The 15002-nt window shown below is 39.7% G+C and overlaps 1 protein-coding gene across 1 annotated transcript; it reads right to left on the bottom strand.

Moving 5' to 3' along the window:
- Positions 1 to 5156: 5156 nt before the first annotated feature.
- Positions 5157 to 6002, bottom strand: LOC147860368 (18.1 kDa class I heat shock protein-like). The gene is made up of 2 exons (XM_087324237.1): positions 5720 to 6002; positions 5157 to 5590 (listed from the first exon to the last, which is right to left on the bottom strand). Exons 1-2 carry the CDS (start codon positions 5946 to 5948, stop codon positions 5313 to 5315), a joined length of 507 nt encoding a protein of 168 aa, XP_087180363.1. The 5' UTR covers positions 5949 to 6002; the 3' UTR covers positions 5157 to 5312.
- Positions 6003 to 15002: the final 9000 nt, after the last annotated feature.

Raw genomic sequence — 15002 nt, 5'->3', positions numbered from 1 at the left:
TCTAGAGTCTCAACTTTCAAGAAAATGTAAGGAGCCAACGATTTCTATAGACATGGTATCCATGGTGGGTAGGCCTCGAGTGCCATTGCAATCTTTCTAGTGTATCATTGGTCATAAGAGATAACTTCATTTAATTACTTCTAGAATGGAAGGGAGCATGTCCCGTTTTATTTATATCCGTCAGATTGATTTTCGGTTGAGTGCAAATTAGCCAAAAGAAAAGTTAGCAACATAAAATACATTGCCCCTAACCTTTCACCCAATCATTGAACCCCCCGTCACTTCCGTAATGCTCGAGTTTTCTACGATTCGAGATAACTTTGTATAGTATTTGAAATTCATCCAATTCATTCGTTGAATATTGAAGAACTCTGCACAAATGAAGGGAAACGAGCCAATGAAGGGTCTTCCACACTTCATTTATAATTGGTCCACATATATGAAGATTTTAGCCACAAAGAAATGTGCCTTCATCCCATGTATTGTTCCTTGATATCTCCATGCTCTTTTGGCCCCTTTTAAGACGCAATTGTTATGCCCCTACCTTATGGGAATTTAAAACCACAAGAAAACAAAGTTGGGACACAAATCATAGTTATATTTCATTATGAATACAAAAGCTTACAACCATCCCAAATTAGGTACAAACCATGATCCATCACATGGAGTTTGGACAAATCGAGACTGAGTTGGGACAAATAAGGACAACTCTCGAAAACCACAAAGGAGAGAGAGAAAGAGAGATATATAGATAGATTATATTATCGTCTTCGGAAGTCAAATATGACCTATGAGACCAAAAAATTACATTTCATGTGATACATGTGAAAGTGAGTAACGACTCTCGATGTTCAAGAACTTTACCAATGAATGTTGCAATCGAGAGTGCACTTTGTGGTTGTGAGAGAAATTCATGCAAGGATTGGGCTTGGTCGAAGATGTGTGGAAAGCATGGTCGAATATGATCAAAGGTAGAACATCGTATCAAAGTGTGATACTCAAACTCTCGAACTTGTTTATGGCAAAGTGTGCATAGTCGACCACTCTCATCACTAGTTAAGAGAGAGAGAGAGAGATGATACAAGCTCCTTAGATCCAAGACGAGAATGAGAGAATAGGAGTGAGTGAGAGTGAATCATTGAATATGGGAATGGTTACAAATGAGAAGTAATCCTCCATATATAGGCCAAATATGGCCGTTGGGTGGTTCCCCTTGAGAGAGACAAAGAGAAACAAAGAGAGAGATGATACAAGCTCCTTAGAGCCAGTATGAGAAGGAGGGAATAAGAGAACAAGAGAGAGTGAGAGTGAATCTTTGAATATGGGAATGGTTACAAATGAGAAGTAATCCTCCTTATATAAGCCAAATATGGCCATTCGATGCCCCCCCCCCCCCGGGACTACTGGTTGGGATTGGGTTTAACCCAAGGTGGCGCCTTCTTTGGGACTAGGACTAGCCCCTTTGGTTGGGACAACTTAGGGACACCACATTCACCCCATTTTCCTTTTTCGAGAAATCTTTGTTATGCTTAGTGTGCGACTCGTTCAAACAAAATCTCTCTACCCATAGTTAAAATATTGATCTGTTAAGAAAAGAATAGTCCCATCTTCCAAAACCTTAACTACAGGATGAACTCTTGTGATATAAAGTTCCACACGCAGGGGATTATAGCCCTCTCACACGAAGCCATAATCTATACCAAGTCCCATGGAGCTTGAATTGCATGAAGATCACAAGACATTCCCAAGCGCCTTTGTGGCTTGGATCTCCACCTCGACCCCTCCAAGTTGAGCTTGATCCTCCTCATGTGATCTCCTTGGGGGAATTCCTTTGCCTTCTTTTCTTGTTCCTTGATCGAGGACATTTTTCCATCACCGTTCTTGGTCCTTGGCTTGGTCACCTCGAACTTGATCTCTTTTGTCGAAATTCTTCGAGGGAGTTCCTCTTGCTCTTCCACCATGATCTCAACCTTTTGTCCTAAGGCCCATAATCCATCTTACTCAACCATCATGGTTAAGTTCACCTTCTCCTCGATCTCAATCTCGATTTTGGTCTCAAGCTCTTGCTTCACAATTCCTTGGGAGATGTCTTCTACCTTAGTCTCTTGCTCGACCTTCATTACCTCGACCTCTCGTGCTAAGGTTTATTGTTCTTCCAATTTTGGTCATTTCCACGTCAACCTCATCGGTCCCTTCTTCTTGTATCTCTTCCTCGATCTTGACCTCTTGCTTTGGGAGCTCTTCCACCTTTGCCTTTCGCTCAATCTCCTTGATTGGTTCTTCCTTTGTTTCCATCTCGATCTTGTTGTCCATCTTGGTCTCGACCTCCATCTTAGTCTCGATCGCGGTCTTCACTTGCGCTCTCGACATCATGGTGGGATCCTCTTTCTTACCTATGGTCTTTGTATTCGGCACCCTATTGGAGTCTGAGATCGTCAGTGCGGAAACAAGAACAACATCTATGTTGAGAAGATCACCAAGTTAACAAGTTGAAACAAAGATCAAGGAGACTGAGTGTAAGAGAGAGGGACCAAGAGGCACACAAAGTAACAGTCTTATTCCAAAAGTTACAATACAAGAATGGCACTAACAACAACACAAACTAGGCTACAAAGCCACTTATATACTAATTGGGCAAGGCCAACTGCCTTTGACATATTTACAGAATTGGCCTAAACCTAGTCTGTCTAGAGGGACAATGTGCATACGGCCATTATACACCCGTATTCGACACACTGCCCCCCCAACCACCCACTTGCTCCGCGTCCTCAATCACTTCTTCCCACATTGTCAATTCCCATTTCTGGACCTCTTTTCTCACCGAGAGCTGCAATCCTTCAAGAAAACCCTCCAACCTATCACAATCATCAACATCCAACACCAAGCTCATTATTCATTTATACTTAGAAATGTACAATCAAGTTTCCCAAACCCTTGAGGTACAATCTCTCATACATCTCTCATCCTTGAGGGCTTATCCCTTGTGATGAATTACTCCCGTATTCGTAGCTTTAAATCTTCCCAATCCTTGAAGGGCCTCCTCCACCTTTCTCAAAGGCAGCACGTCCTTGAGAAATTCACTTGCTAATACCACCCAATCTGTTGGCAACATTCAACACCACTCCAAGTGGCTCTCCATGTCGATGATCCGTTTCTCTAGCACCTTGGACTCCCTTGTCCCCAAGTACTCACGGGGGCACTCTCTTGTAGCTTCCTTTTTGCGATTTCTACTCCTCTACCCACTTCTTGGTCTTCTTCGGCTTTAACTCCTTCACTAGTTGTGCCACCACGATCTCCACTTTGTTCCCTCGATTTTGTGGATTCTTGAGCATGACCGATTCCCGATTACATCTCTCTCCATCTCTTTTTCTTTCCCTTTCCTCAAACACCTTCTCCGTCCTTAGCATCATGTCCCCCCCAACTCGTGTTCCTACTTTGGTACAAAATGTTATGCCCCTAGATTATGGGGGTCTCAAGACCATAAGAAAACACATTTGGGACACCAATTAGGACACTAATCATAGTTATATTTCATTATGAATACAAAAGCTTACAACCTTCCCAAATTGAGCCAAACCACAATCTACCACTCGGAGTTTGAACAAGTTAGGAGTGAGTCGAGACAACTTCCCAAAACCACAAAGGCGAGAGAGAAAGCAAAATGGTACATGCCCCTTAGAGCCAAAATGAAAATGAGAGAATAGGAGAGAGTGGGAGTGAATCTCTGAATTTGGGAATGGTTACAAATGAGGAGTAATCCTTCTTATATGGGTCAAATATGGTCGTTGGGACTAGCTGTTGGATGGTCCCCTAGACTCAAGGTGGCGCCTTTGCTGGGATTGGGATTGACCCCCTTGGTGAGTTCCAGTTCAGATTGGGATTGTGTCCTAGTTGGGACAACCTAAGGACACCCCATAATGCACCTTAATAAGAGAGACAAAGAAATCTATATGAACTAAACTCTATCATATGCCTTTCTAAGAATCCTCCACAATGGCACATGTTGATCTACATGCAAAGGGGTTGAGTGCAAGCCATGGCAAATGACCTTGACAGAACATCATTATCTACAATTAGGTGTTGGTTCCATTCTCCACGAGCATGGTCTTGATTGACGTCCTCCACTACTTAGTGTCCAAGTTCAAGCACTCCTCGTCCAAATCCCAACCTCAAGTGTGGGTTGGCACTACCTCACTTAGTGCATGGAATGAAATGGAGAAAATCCAAAACAAATTCTTACATAGACAATTGGCAAAATCCTAAACATTCTATCTTCTCATGCTATTAGAAACAAGTCCTCATCCCATTAAGGTACTTATGCAAAGAGTAAACAAGTACATATATCATAAAAGTCATGAATATGCCTTATCATAGATTTGTCAAAACAAGTTTGGAACATATGATGCAATGCACAAAAACTTAGTAACAACAAAATCCGCACATTTAATCGAGTACTTGACATTATGAAATGGTTTAAGAGATGGGGAGTAAAAGATCTATTGGAGCTCTCAAGTCATGCTATAAAGTATATGATCATTGAGGACAAGGTTCTAAAGGCACTAAGGATGAAGTAACAATATGTTAAAATGTCAAAGTTGGAATATTACATTCCAAATATTAACCACCAATGTTAGCCCCAATACAAGGTAAAATGGGAGAAATATCCCTAGATGAGATTGCAAGTGTGTTCACTTGCATAAAACAATTCAATTAGGAGAAACATCTCAATGTTCCGTTTTAGAAGAGAACTTTGATCAGCAAATTGGTTAGTTGATATCTTGTAACTTGGGTTTCAAGGGTTTCCTTCTACTAAACATTTCATTAGTGGCGCAAGTGGGAGAGCATTCATAAGGGGAACATTTGACCAATATGTCTTCTCTTTGTCCGAAGAGCAATTTAACTAAGGTATTTATATGCTTCATCCATAGATTCCATTTCTTGTTCGGAAGAAGACTCTATCATCACGTTCATCCAGGTACGGTTACATACAACCAATACAAGATCACAGACTCTTATCATATTAGTTTCTCATATGCAACACAGGAGGAAGCTGTAGATCCGAGTACGTACACAGGATTCAGACTAGCAGATGCAATATTTGTAGTAAACAAATAGACAAACAAAGAGTACTTGCTTATACACAAAAGGCATCTCTTTTACAAGTCCTGATTCAACGAAGATACATAAGACAATTATAACAAAGAGTAACTCAGAACACTTTTGATTCTCTGTTACATAATCGGCACTGTTGCCAATAATGATTGATATTAATCCTCCACTGAAACAAAAGATCTCTGGTGATTGACAACAATTCACCCCGAAGAAATGTCAATGGTGCGGACCTCAGCTTTTGGCTCAGGCGGTGCAGCCTTGGGGACAGTGACGGTGAGCACACCATTCTCCATGGCCGCCTTCACCTCCTCCAACTTAGTGTTTTCAGGGAGCTTAAAGCGTCTAAGGAAACTCCCCTGTGATCTTTCTACTCGGTGCCACCTGTCTGAAGAAGATGTCTCCTCTTTCTTACGCTCCCCACTGATCTGCAGCACACGCCCTTCCTCCACCTGGACCTTCACTTCCTGCTTGCTCAGACCTAAACAGCAGATGTGTTGCATCATAAGTCAGATACCACATAAATTAGAAGAGACGAAATCGGATGAAATCAGGTGTTAATTAATTAAAAGTAATTTAGGATTAGGAATGAAGCATTTAGATAACTTACCAGGCAAATTCGCCTTGAAGATGTGGGAATCGGCGGTCTCCTTCCAATCCACCTGAGTGTTAGCGACAGCGGCAACATCTCGGGCAAAGCCAGGATGGTCGGGGAAAGATGAGATTGTCCAAGCAGAAGAGAGCGGGAAAGAGGGGAATAGGAGGGAGTCGGAGAAGAACGCATCGAGGGGGTCCTCTGTTGCTTTGCGATTGCCACGTCCAAAGAGAGAAACAGCCATAATTTGGCAATGGATTCGATGTAGATAAGAGGCAAGGAAAAATCGCTCTGAATACAGGGAAAGAATTCTCTGTTGTACGTGGAACGGTGAAGATTGGGAGTCAAATGGATAGTTTAGTGATTACAGAAAATGTTTGCAGCTACTTGGAGATGGCAATGAGGAACTGTACTGTCCATATATATATGTGTGTCTGTTTGTGCAGGAGAAGGAGAAAGAAGTTTCCTGATGTTTCTAGAACATTCGCGACGTATCCATTTGCTGATGTTTCCAGAACATTGTAGAGGAAATTCATGTGCCTTGCTTGAACTCGCTTTCATAAAACGTGCCCAGTATGAAAACCAAGGACAAGTATTGGGATCTTGGAAGTCCTCCTCTAAGGGAATAACCGTGTGCAGTTCAAGTACTAGTAAGGGAAACTTAAAAACACCCACAAATTTAGAAACTAAACAAACATACCAAACCTTTGTTTACCGTCAAGGTTGGCCTGTTTGATTCGGGATTCGTTGCAAACCATCGTGGCGGTAAGAGACACACATGTTTCATACATCATACACATAGACTGACAGGATTAAATGTAATAGATGTTCGCATACAAGCTTTGATTCAATTTAATCTATAGGTTATGGGTTTATCGTTTATGATTTAGGCTAAATATTGGGGTTATGTCATTGCATCAATAAACTTTTAGATATATCGAGGGGTGGTAAAAGTATTTGATTAGGTGTCATCTAAACACATGTAGTATGACCCAGCAGTAGAGAATTCTCATTGAAAGGATTTTGATTGATGAGATTTGGATTTGGATTTGGCTAATGATGTTTTCTCCCAAAAAAACTAATCGTAAAGTCCGACAATCAAAGCCTCTCTCTTATGGTTTGAGAGAAATTTGCTTGAAAAGCCCAAGAGTGAGTCCAAATTTCGCCAAATGAAATACTTGTTGTCAATACTACCTAATATCCTCATTGAAGTATGTGGTATTATGATGTACTTCTCGTTGACTTTATTTTTCTCCATGATATTGCTTATCATTGACCTTTACATCTTTACTTATTGGCAATGGCAAAAAATGAATATTAATACTATAGGTCTATGATTGAGAAGAATCGTCTTCTTAAATGGGCATTCTTGTATGATCTTAACCAATCATAATTTCTTAATTCAACCAACAAGGCCATATTTATATGGTTCATGTCACACATCCTATTTATATTCTTACCATAATAAGTTCTTCTTCACACAAGGACATACATATAGTTTAGATTTAATATTTAGGAAATTTTAATGTTATATAGGACTTTTACATTATTATTACCATGACATCAAAGGAAGAATGTGTCAAGCACATGAAGATGATCGTGATGGAAATTGATGAATCATGAAGTTCACTCCCATGCACCCAAGATCATGCATGGAAATACCAATATTGTCTTCATGGAAAAATGGCGATCATTCACTCTAAGGGCCACAAAGCAACAAGTCATGACCATTTTGGTTTAACCAAAATATAATTTTGACTACTATTATTAATGGCTTGTTGGAAGGTAGGGTGTTGGTTAGTTTGGAGCTAGTTCACTTTTGGCTAGGGAAGTTTGAAAAGGTGTCACACGGTACCAAATTGCCCGATTTTTGTCCCATCTTATTTGACAAGTTATCCATAGTATGTACTATGAGCTATCTAGATGTAGCCAAGAAAATGTTAGGAATCGACCGATCTCAGCCGATTACATGTTCGTATTCGTGTGCAAAAACCAAGAACTAGTACACAGACAAAAAAAACGTGAAGACACAGAGACCGATATTTTACGTGGAAAACCCGAAATGGGAAAAAACCACAGGGGTCCACAAACCCCGAGAAAAAAAATCGATATAGTAGAGAGGAAGTACAAATATGGAACTCGGAGGCAACGACCTCGAGTTCTCCTTCGTCTGACAGATGGCTATAGAGTTACACACACTCTCTCTCTCTGTCACGGTTACTGAGGCAACTACCTGGTTCTAACTTTACAATAATGATCAACTACACTTTACTAATGTGTTGCCCTAGTTGCTTATAAACAAAAGCAACCTTCTGGCTATTTACGAGTATAGCCCGCAAAAGGCATTTTAGACTATTTACAATTATAGTCTTCCGAAATGATTTCAGTTTTCAATTTCGGTTTTGGTTTTGGTTTCGGCCTCGACCGAGTTACTCACCAATTCGATTCTTCTCTTCCCATTCGAAGGGACCTGGTTCCCAACAGAAAACACTAAGGTTCCCCAAAACAATCATGTTTGAACCATATCTCATTGCATAATGTGCAACTTCCCTTGATTGTAAATATAGACAAAAGTTTTTAATTTATCTTTAATCATTGGGCCATAAACCATAAATATCCCATATAGTTTTCTCAGTACTACCTACCCTCTCCCAAGCTTTGTGTGAACTTTATAAACTTTATTTTGTGTAGTTACAATCTATCTCATAACCCCACGGTGCTCACAGTAATTGCAATGATTCAACTATGACTTCCCTTGTTCCATGCAAAAACGAAATTTAAGGCACTATAGTATGGCATTGGCAATATTGTATTGCTTAGTTTATTAAAGAATTGCTTAGTGGGAAAAATGGGTTTTGCCAAGGCCCAAGGATAGGGATCGGCAACGGTTCGGTTTAGGCTTAACTGGTTTGGCCTTATCCAAACCAAACCGGTTAAGCATAAACCGTTTTGGGGTTCTCAAACCTGAACCAAACCGATCCCTAAACCGGTTTGTGAACTGGTTTGGAAACCACCCGCCCTCCCTCTCTCTCTCTCTCAGACAATCCACTATGTAGTATACAAGCTCCCTAACCCCCTCCCGGCTCTCTCTCAAAGAAGATTAGCATGGCCCCTACGCAAGGATGACACACACAAATCACCATGGCGGTAAGAGACACACACGTTTCATACATCATACACATAGACTGACAAGATTAAATGTAATAGATGTTCGTATACAGGCTTGATTCAATTAAATCTATAGGTTATGGGTTTATCGTTTATGATTTAGGCTAAATATCGGGGTTATGTCACTGCATCAATAAACTTCTAGATATATCGAGGGGTGGTAAAAGTATTTGAGTAGGTGCCATCTAAACGCATGTAGTATGACCCGACAGTAGAGAATTCTCATTGAAAGGATTTTGATTGATGAGATTTGGATTTGGATTTGGCTAATGATGTTTTCTCCAAAAAAAACAAATTGTAAAGTCCGACAATCAAAGCCTATCTCTTATGGTTTGAGAGAAAATTGCTTGAAAGGCTCAAGAGTGAGTCCAAATTTCACCAAATGAAATACTTGTGGTCAAGACTCAATACTACCTAATATCCTCATTGAAGTATGTGGTATTATGATGTACTTCTCGTTGACTTTATTTTTCTCCATGATATTGCTTATCATTGACCTTTATCTTTACTTATTGGCAATGGCAAAAAATGAATATTAATACTATAAGTCTATGATTGAGAAGAATCGTCTTCTTAAATGGGCATTGTTGTATGATCTTAACCAATCATAATTTCTTAATTCAACCAACAAGGCCATATTTATATGGTTCATGTCACACATCCTATTTATATTCTTACCATAATAAGTTCTTCTTCACACAAGGACATACATATAGTTTAGATTTAATATATAGGAAAATATAATGTTATAGAGGACTTTTACATTATTATTACCATGACATCAAAGGAAGAATGTGTCGATCACATGAAGAAGATCGTGATGGAAATTGATGAATCGTGAAGTTCACTCCCATGCACCCAAGATCATGCATGGAAATACCAATATCATCTTCATGGAAAAATAACAATCATTCCCTCTAAGGGTCACAAAGCAACGAGTCATGACCATTTTGGTGTAACCAAAATGCAATTTTGACTACTATTACTGCTGGCTTGTTGGAATGTAGGGTGTTGGTTAGTTTGGAGCTAGTTCAATTTTGGCTAGGAAAGTTTGAAAAGGTGTCACACGGTACCAAATCCCCCAATTTTTGTCCCATCTTATTTGACAAGTTATCCATAGTATGTACTATGAACTATCTAGATGAAGTAGCCAAGAAAACACTAAGGTTCCCCGAAAGAATCATGTTTCAGTTATCAAGGGCGGATAATGGAGGTGGATATCAAGGGCGGTTCGAAGAGTACTGCCGGTCAAAGGGAATAGACTCTAGAGCTTAACAAGCTAGCCGAGAGAACGAACCGAACCACAACGTGGATTATAGAAAGAGGGACGGTCTTTGTGATGGCTATTAGGGCTATGTTTTTTGTGAAAGAGAAGAGAAAAAAACAAATTGGGCCTTTCACTGACTAAATGTACCCATTGACTAGAACACTCTTAAATCCTTTTTTAGCCTTTCAACATGTCACATATTGGTAAACTCTTCATTACCTTTTGATTGTTTGCAACTGACATCCTATGGCATAAAATGTTCAAGAAGAACTGTCACAATCAATAACTTATAATCGAAATCGTAGAGAGGGTCCAAAATTTACAAAGTTTACTATGATACTGTTGAGTGTAGTTGGATATCATAAAATTTGACAAAGGTTCGTTATCAAACATTACTATTGTTATTATTTCATCTTGAGAACAAATTGCGAGAATCATGTTGCCGATGTTGAACAATATCGAAGACTTTTTTATATATAATACATAGACTTTATTTCCACAAATTAAATTAGTTAAATCAATTGCAAAAACTCATGTTTCCGAGTATGTTTACTAGGTTTTCCTGTCGATTTTCATTCCAGGCTAGTATATTCTTATCCGCATGGAGTTTGAGAAGTGTCAGGTGGCTGTGGTGCATGAGATCTTTAGAGAATAAGATATTGTTTGACTACCTCCTTCACTTCAGGAAAGAGTATCTAGATTACCTCAAAACCTTTTGGCCATGGTTATTCGGCACAATTCAATATTCTACATGTCGAGAAAAAGGGGGCTGATTTGTGTTTTTTCTGAAAGAGCTTATGATGGGACTAATTTGATTCACAAGAATGAATCGATCCTTCTCAAAGAGCAGTATGTTGGCCTAATGAATGGTAAAAAGCCTCCAAATTTTGAAAAAAACAGGTTCATAGAATGAAGTATTTGTTTACATAAGAACAATAGTAATGTTGCAACCACGAAGATGTTGTTGTCGCCTGCGGATGAAGATGCTGCACTTCATGCTCTGGTGAGCCTCCTTAAGAATATCAAGGAAGAGGATGTGGATCATTACTTTTACATTTATTTTTCTGTTTTAGTTGACACTGTCAAAAGTCATTTCCATCCATTCTTAAAGGAATCTTTTGAACGTTTGGAAACCAAAAATCTTATGGAATTTTTACCAGATTAAAAAAACAGAGTGCTGTAAAGCTGGGATGTGTTCTACCGAAAATTGCACTTCAATTCTTCGGAGGCTGAGAATTTGTCTTCTTCTCAAGCTGTATGCAAGAAGAACTTACTGGTTATCCCTCACTAAGCTGAATGACATCTGAAACCAAAGATGAGTTGCTCATGTGCTGGAATCGAGCGATGGTGTTCAGTTTATCGACATTTTTCTAAAATAAAAGCTGTTAATGTATGAGATGGCTTTACACTTTACAATGTGAAATATTTGACATGGTTTTTTACAAGCATAAACTGCAGGACTATTCCATATGGGTTGAATGGGTGGTAAGTGGATGTGGAATCTATTGTTTGTTGGTGTGGTGGAGTGAGGCAGTGAGGAAGTAAACTGTTTGCATTTTGGGTGCCCTTGTGCAGATCATTGAGTGTGAATGATGATCTCCATGATCTGGTGTTGGGATGGCCTATGTGCACTCCCAATCTTTGTTAGCAGTTTTCCTTTTGACTTGCTTATTATTGACTCCCACAATGCCAATGGAGACACAAGCCGATGGAAGAAGTGAGTGATATGTGATTTCCTTTTGCATACCATGTGCCAATCAATGCCAATCAATCCATGCTTCCTTTTCCTTTGACTGATGGTAGTGTGGGATACTTCTATTGGATATGTTTATAGTATACGCTCAGTATATCTATTCGGGAAGCCTTGCCCTCTGCTCCTTGGAGGGAGATAGAAAGGACAGGTTAACAGCAGATTGAGAAAGAATTCATGAAGCTTCGCTGTTGCCACGATCCAATCCAAGCTCGTGAAGAGAATCAACACCAAAACCTCTCATATATTGTGTGATTCTATTACCCTAAAGTTTGGTTCCCTACTTTTGCCCACAAACCCAAAAGTGTAGAATATGCGTGGGAAGTTAGTAATATATGCACATTTCGAACACTTAGAAAGCTGAGTTTACCATGCACACCCAGAGCCAAATCAGCAGCAATAAAAGTATCCATTTCTGTGACAAGTCATCACAGTTCCCCAACCAGCCTGCTTCAACATCTTTACCCCCTCTATACTCTCAGATACTGAACCTATTTTCAGTTATAAATAGGAATTGAAATCCCACTAAATTCTTGCGTATCTAGCAAAAAATTGCCAAACATTGAGCCAAAATCCACCAAATTCTTTGCAAATCTAACTATATATAATGTTCAAGAAAACTGTCATAAACTTGAGCCACCATTACCTTCAAAAGAAGTCCATCGCATGATGATTCCTTGATTGCCTTAAGTACTCTCTGCCCACAAAACACACACACACACACACAGAATATAAGTAAACTTTGAAAGAAGTAATATAATAAGGGAAATGTGAAAAATAGAACTTGTTACAACACGGATGGAAGGTTTATAAAGTGTCTTTTAGAAACTAATAAGGTGTCTATGTATTTAACGTGTGTGAACATTAGAATATATTGAAACAATTAAGAGCTTGTCTCTTGGGTTTCTCACACTTTTACCGTTGGGTTTGTGACCAAACGATCAATCTCCAACAATCTGGACTTTTTTTCACCAACTTGTGCAGTGAACTTGCTGTAGTGCTCCCAATCATCTTTGATCAAATTGGGTCTTCAATTGACCCGATCGGATACTGCTCAAGGAAGGACTTAATACAGATCAATTCAATTGATCTCCAGTTATATTTTGGCTGCCATTACTGTTCTAAGCATAAAAGAAAGCATAATACAACTTCAGAATATAAAGCACGGATCGGAATGGTAACAAAATGAGTGGATATAACTGCATAATATAAAGCACAGATCATAATGGTTACAAAATGCATGGATAAGACTTTATACACCATTTAGACAGTTAGTTGAGTTTTAGAGGTATAGACCATTTCCGTGATTCTGATGGAAAATCAGGAGATAACACTCTCATATCTGAATTATGATGGCTTTTCCCAGCTCTTCAAACACTCGCATAGAGTTTCTTCGAAAGAATTAGGATTTGACATTGGAGAAGAATATGGTACAAAAGAAAAAGAAGCAGATGATGATGATGATGATAGTGGTAGTGGTTGTGGTGGCGACGAGGAAGAAAACACAGCCGCCATGCCATGGAGGAGGTAAGTTTTGTTTGTTTCTGGTGACTACTTTCAAGACGCAAATAATAGGAGAGAATAGAATCGAGATTTCTGAGGGAGAAACTGTAAAATGGTTTTCAGTGAAGAAGAGCAGAGACTACATAGATGAAAAAGAAGAAGAAGAAGAGAAGTGATATATAAGAGTTATTCTGAGAGAGAAACCAAACACTGGAAGGAAGGAGAAGCCCTAGAGGAGGTTTTGCTTGATAGTTTTGCTTTAATTCTTTGTAGCAGGAGAAGGAAAGCGCAATGGAGTCTCAAAGTTTTCAGAGAAGGGAATGGTGTTGGGTGTCTCAGAAACCCTAATTATATAGGAACCCTAATTAATTAGGTTTATTAAATTAATTAGGACGCGCCTGCCAGAAGCAAATGCCCAACCTTCTCTTCTGCTCTGTTTGTGTTCTGTTTGTGTTCTGTCTGTCTGTCTCTGCCCAAATGAGAAAAGAAAGGAAAACACACAGAAAGAAAGGTTTCCATTTCCATCAATAAATTATGGGCAGCCATCCCATCGCATTTCATTTGTCCCACATACAACGGCATGAAGAAGGAAGGAGAAGCCCACAATCATATATGTAATGGACACACAAACTTTGGGCCTAAATGTCACGATACATGTGGAAATGGGCAGACATATGCCCATCCCATATGTCCCACATACAAATGGCATCTATCCCATATGTCCCACATATGATGGCATATGGCCACGAACCCTATAAATAGGGACTAGGGGGCCACTTGTGCTACACATACAAAAATCATGGCTAAGAACAAAGTGCTCTTAGTTATGAAAAAGGCCATGGCTTGCATTGAGCAAGATGTGGCTTCTTGCCTCTTACTCCTCTACGTCCTCTCCGCCTTCAGAAAACTGGAGCAAGAAAGAAGGGAGAAAGAAAGGAGGAGTAAGAATAAGGCCAAAATATGGCCTCTCCCATAAATCGGGAGTGGCCATAACTGGTATAACACCCATCAGGTGTCCAGGGGACACCACCCCCCCCAAAACCCAAAACCCAAGGAGGAGTAAAAATATGGCCCCTCCCATAAATCGAGAGTGTCCATAATTGGTATAACACCCATCGGATGCCATGGGACCCCCCCCCCCCCCCCCCCAAACCCTAATCGATTGTCCTTGTCATGCATTCCCAATATATCGGGTTGTTTCAACCAAGCCTAACCCACCATGTCATCTATGTTGAATTGCTCATCAAATCCAAACATACTTACATGAAATTTATTTCACTATGACCCTATTCATCATAATTTGACCTAAAAACATGAAGATAAACACTACTATTATTAGAACGGTCGTAACGAGGCGACAATCCTCCCCGAAGAATATCCCTTCCAATTCCACAATCTCTTTGATTCCCCTCATTCAAATTCTTGGCATAATCCTTCGTCTCACAAAGAAGGGTGGAAAAAGGCCCCCAAAAACTGCCCCCCAACCACGACAAACAAAAGTTATTGGGCTTGGATGGAATACGACAATTTCTGCATCAAGTGGTGTAAACTCAGGGACATTGATTTTGAGCACACCATTCTCCATGGTTGTGACCCTCAAACTCATTTAA

The sequence above is a fragment of the Azolla caroliniana genome, unplaced genomic scaffold, assembly GCF_043228905.1.
Source record: "Azolla caroliniana isolate FFs.n. ecotype wild unplaced genomic scaffold, voAzoCaro1.0.p SCAF_9, whole genome shotgun sequence".
In the NCBI taxonomy this organism is placed as follows: domain Eukaryota; kingdom Viridiplantae; phylum Streptophyta; class Polypodiopsida; order Salviniales; family Salviniaceae; genus Azolla; species Azolla caroliniana.
This window is presented reverse-complemented; position numbering and strand designations above follow the sequence as displayed.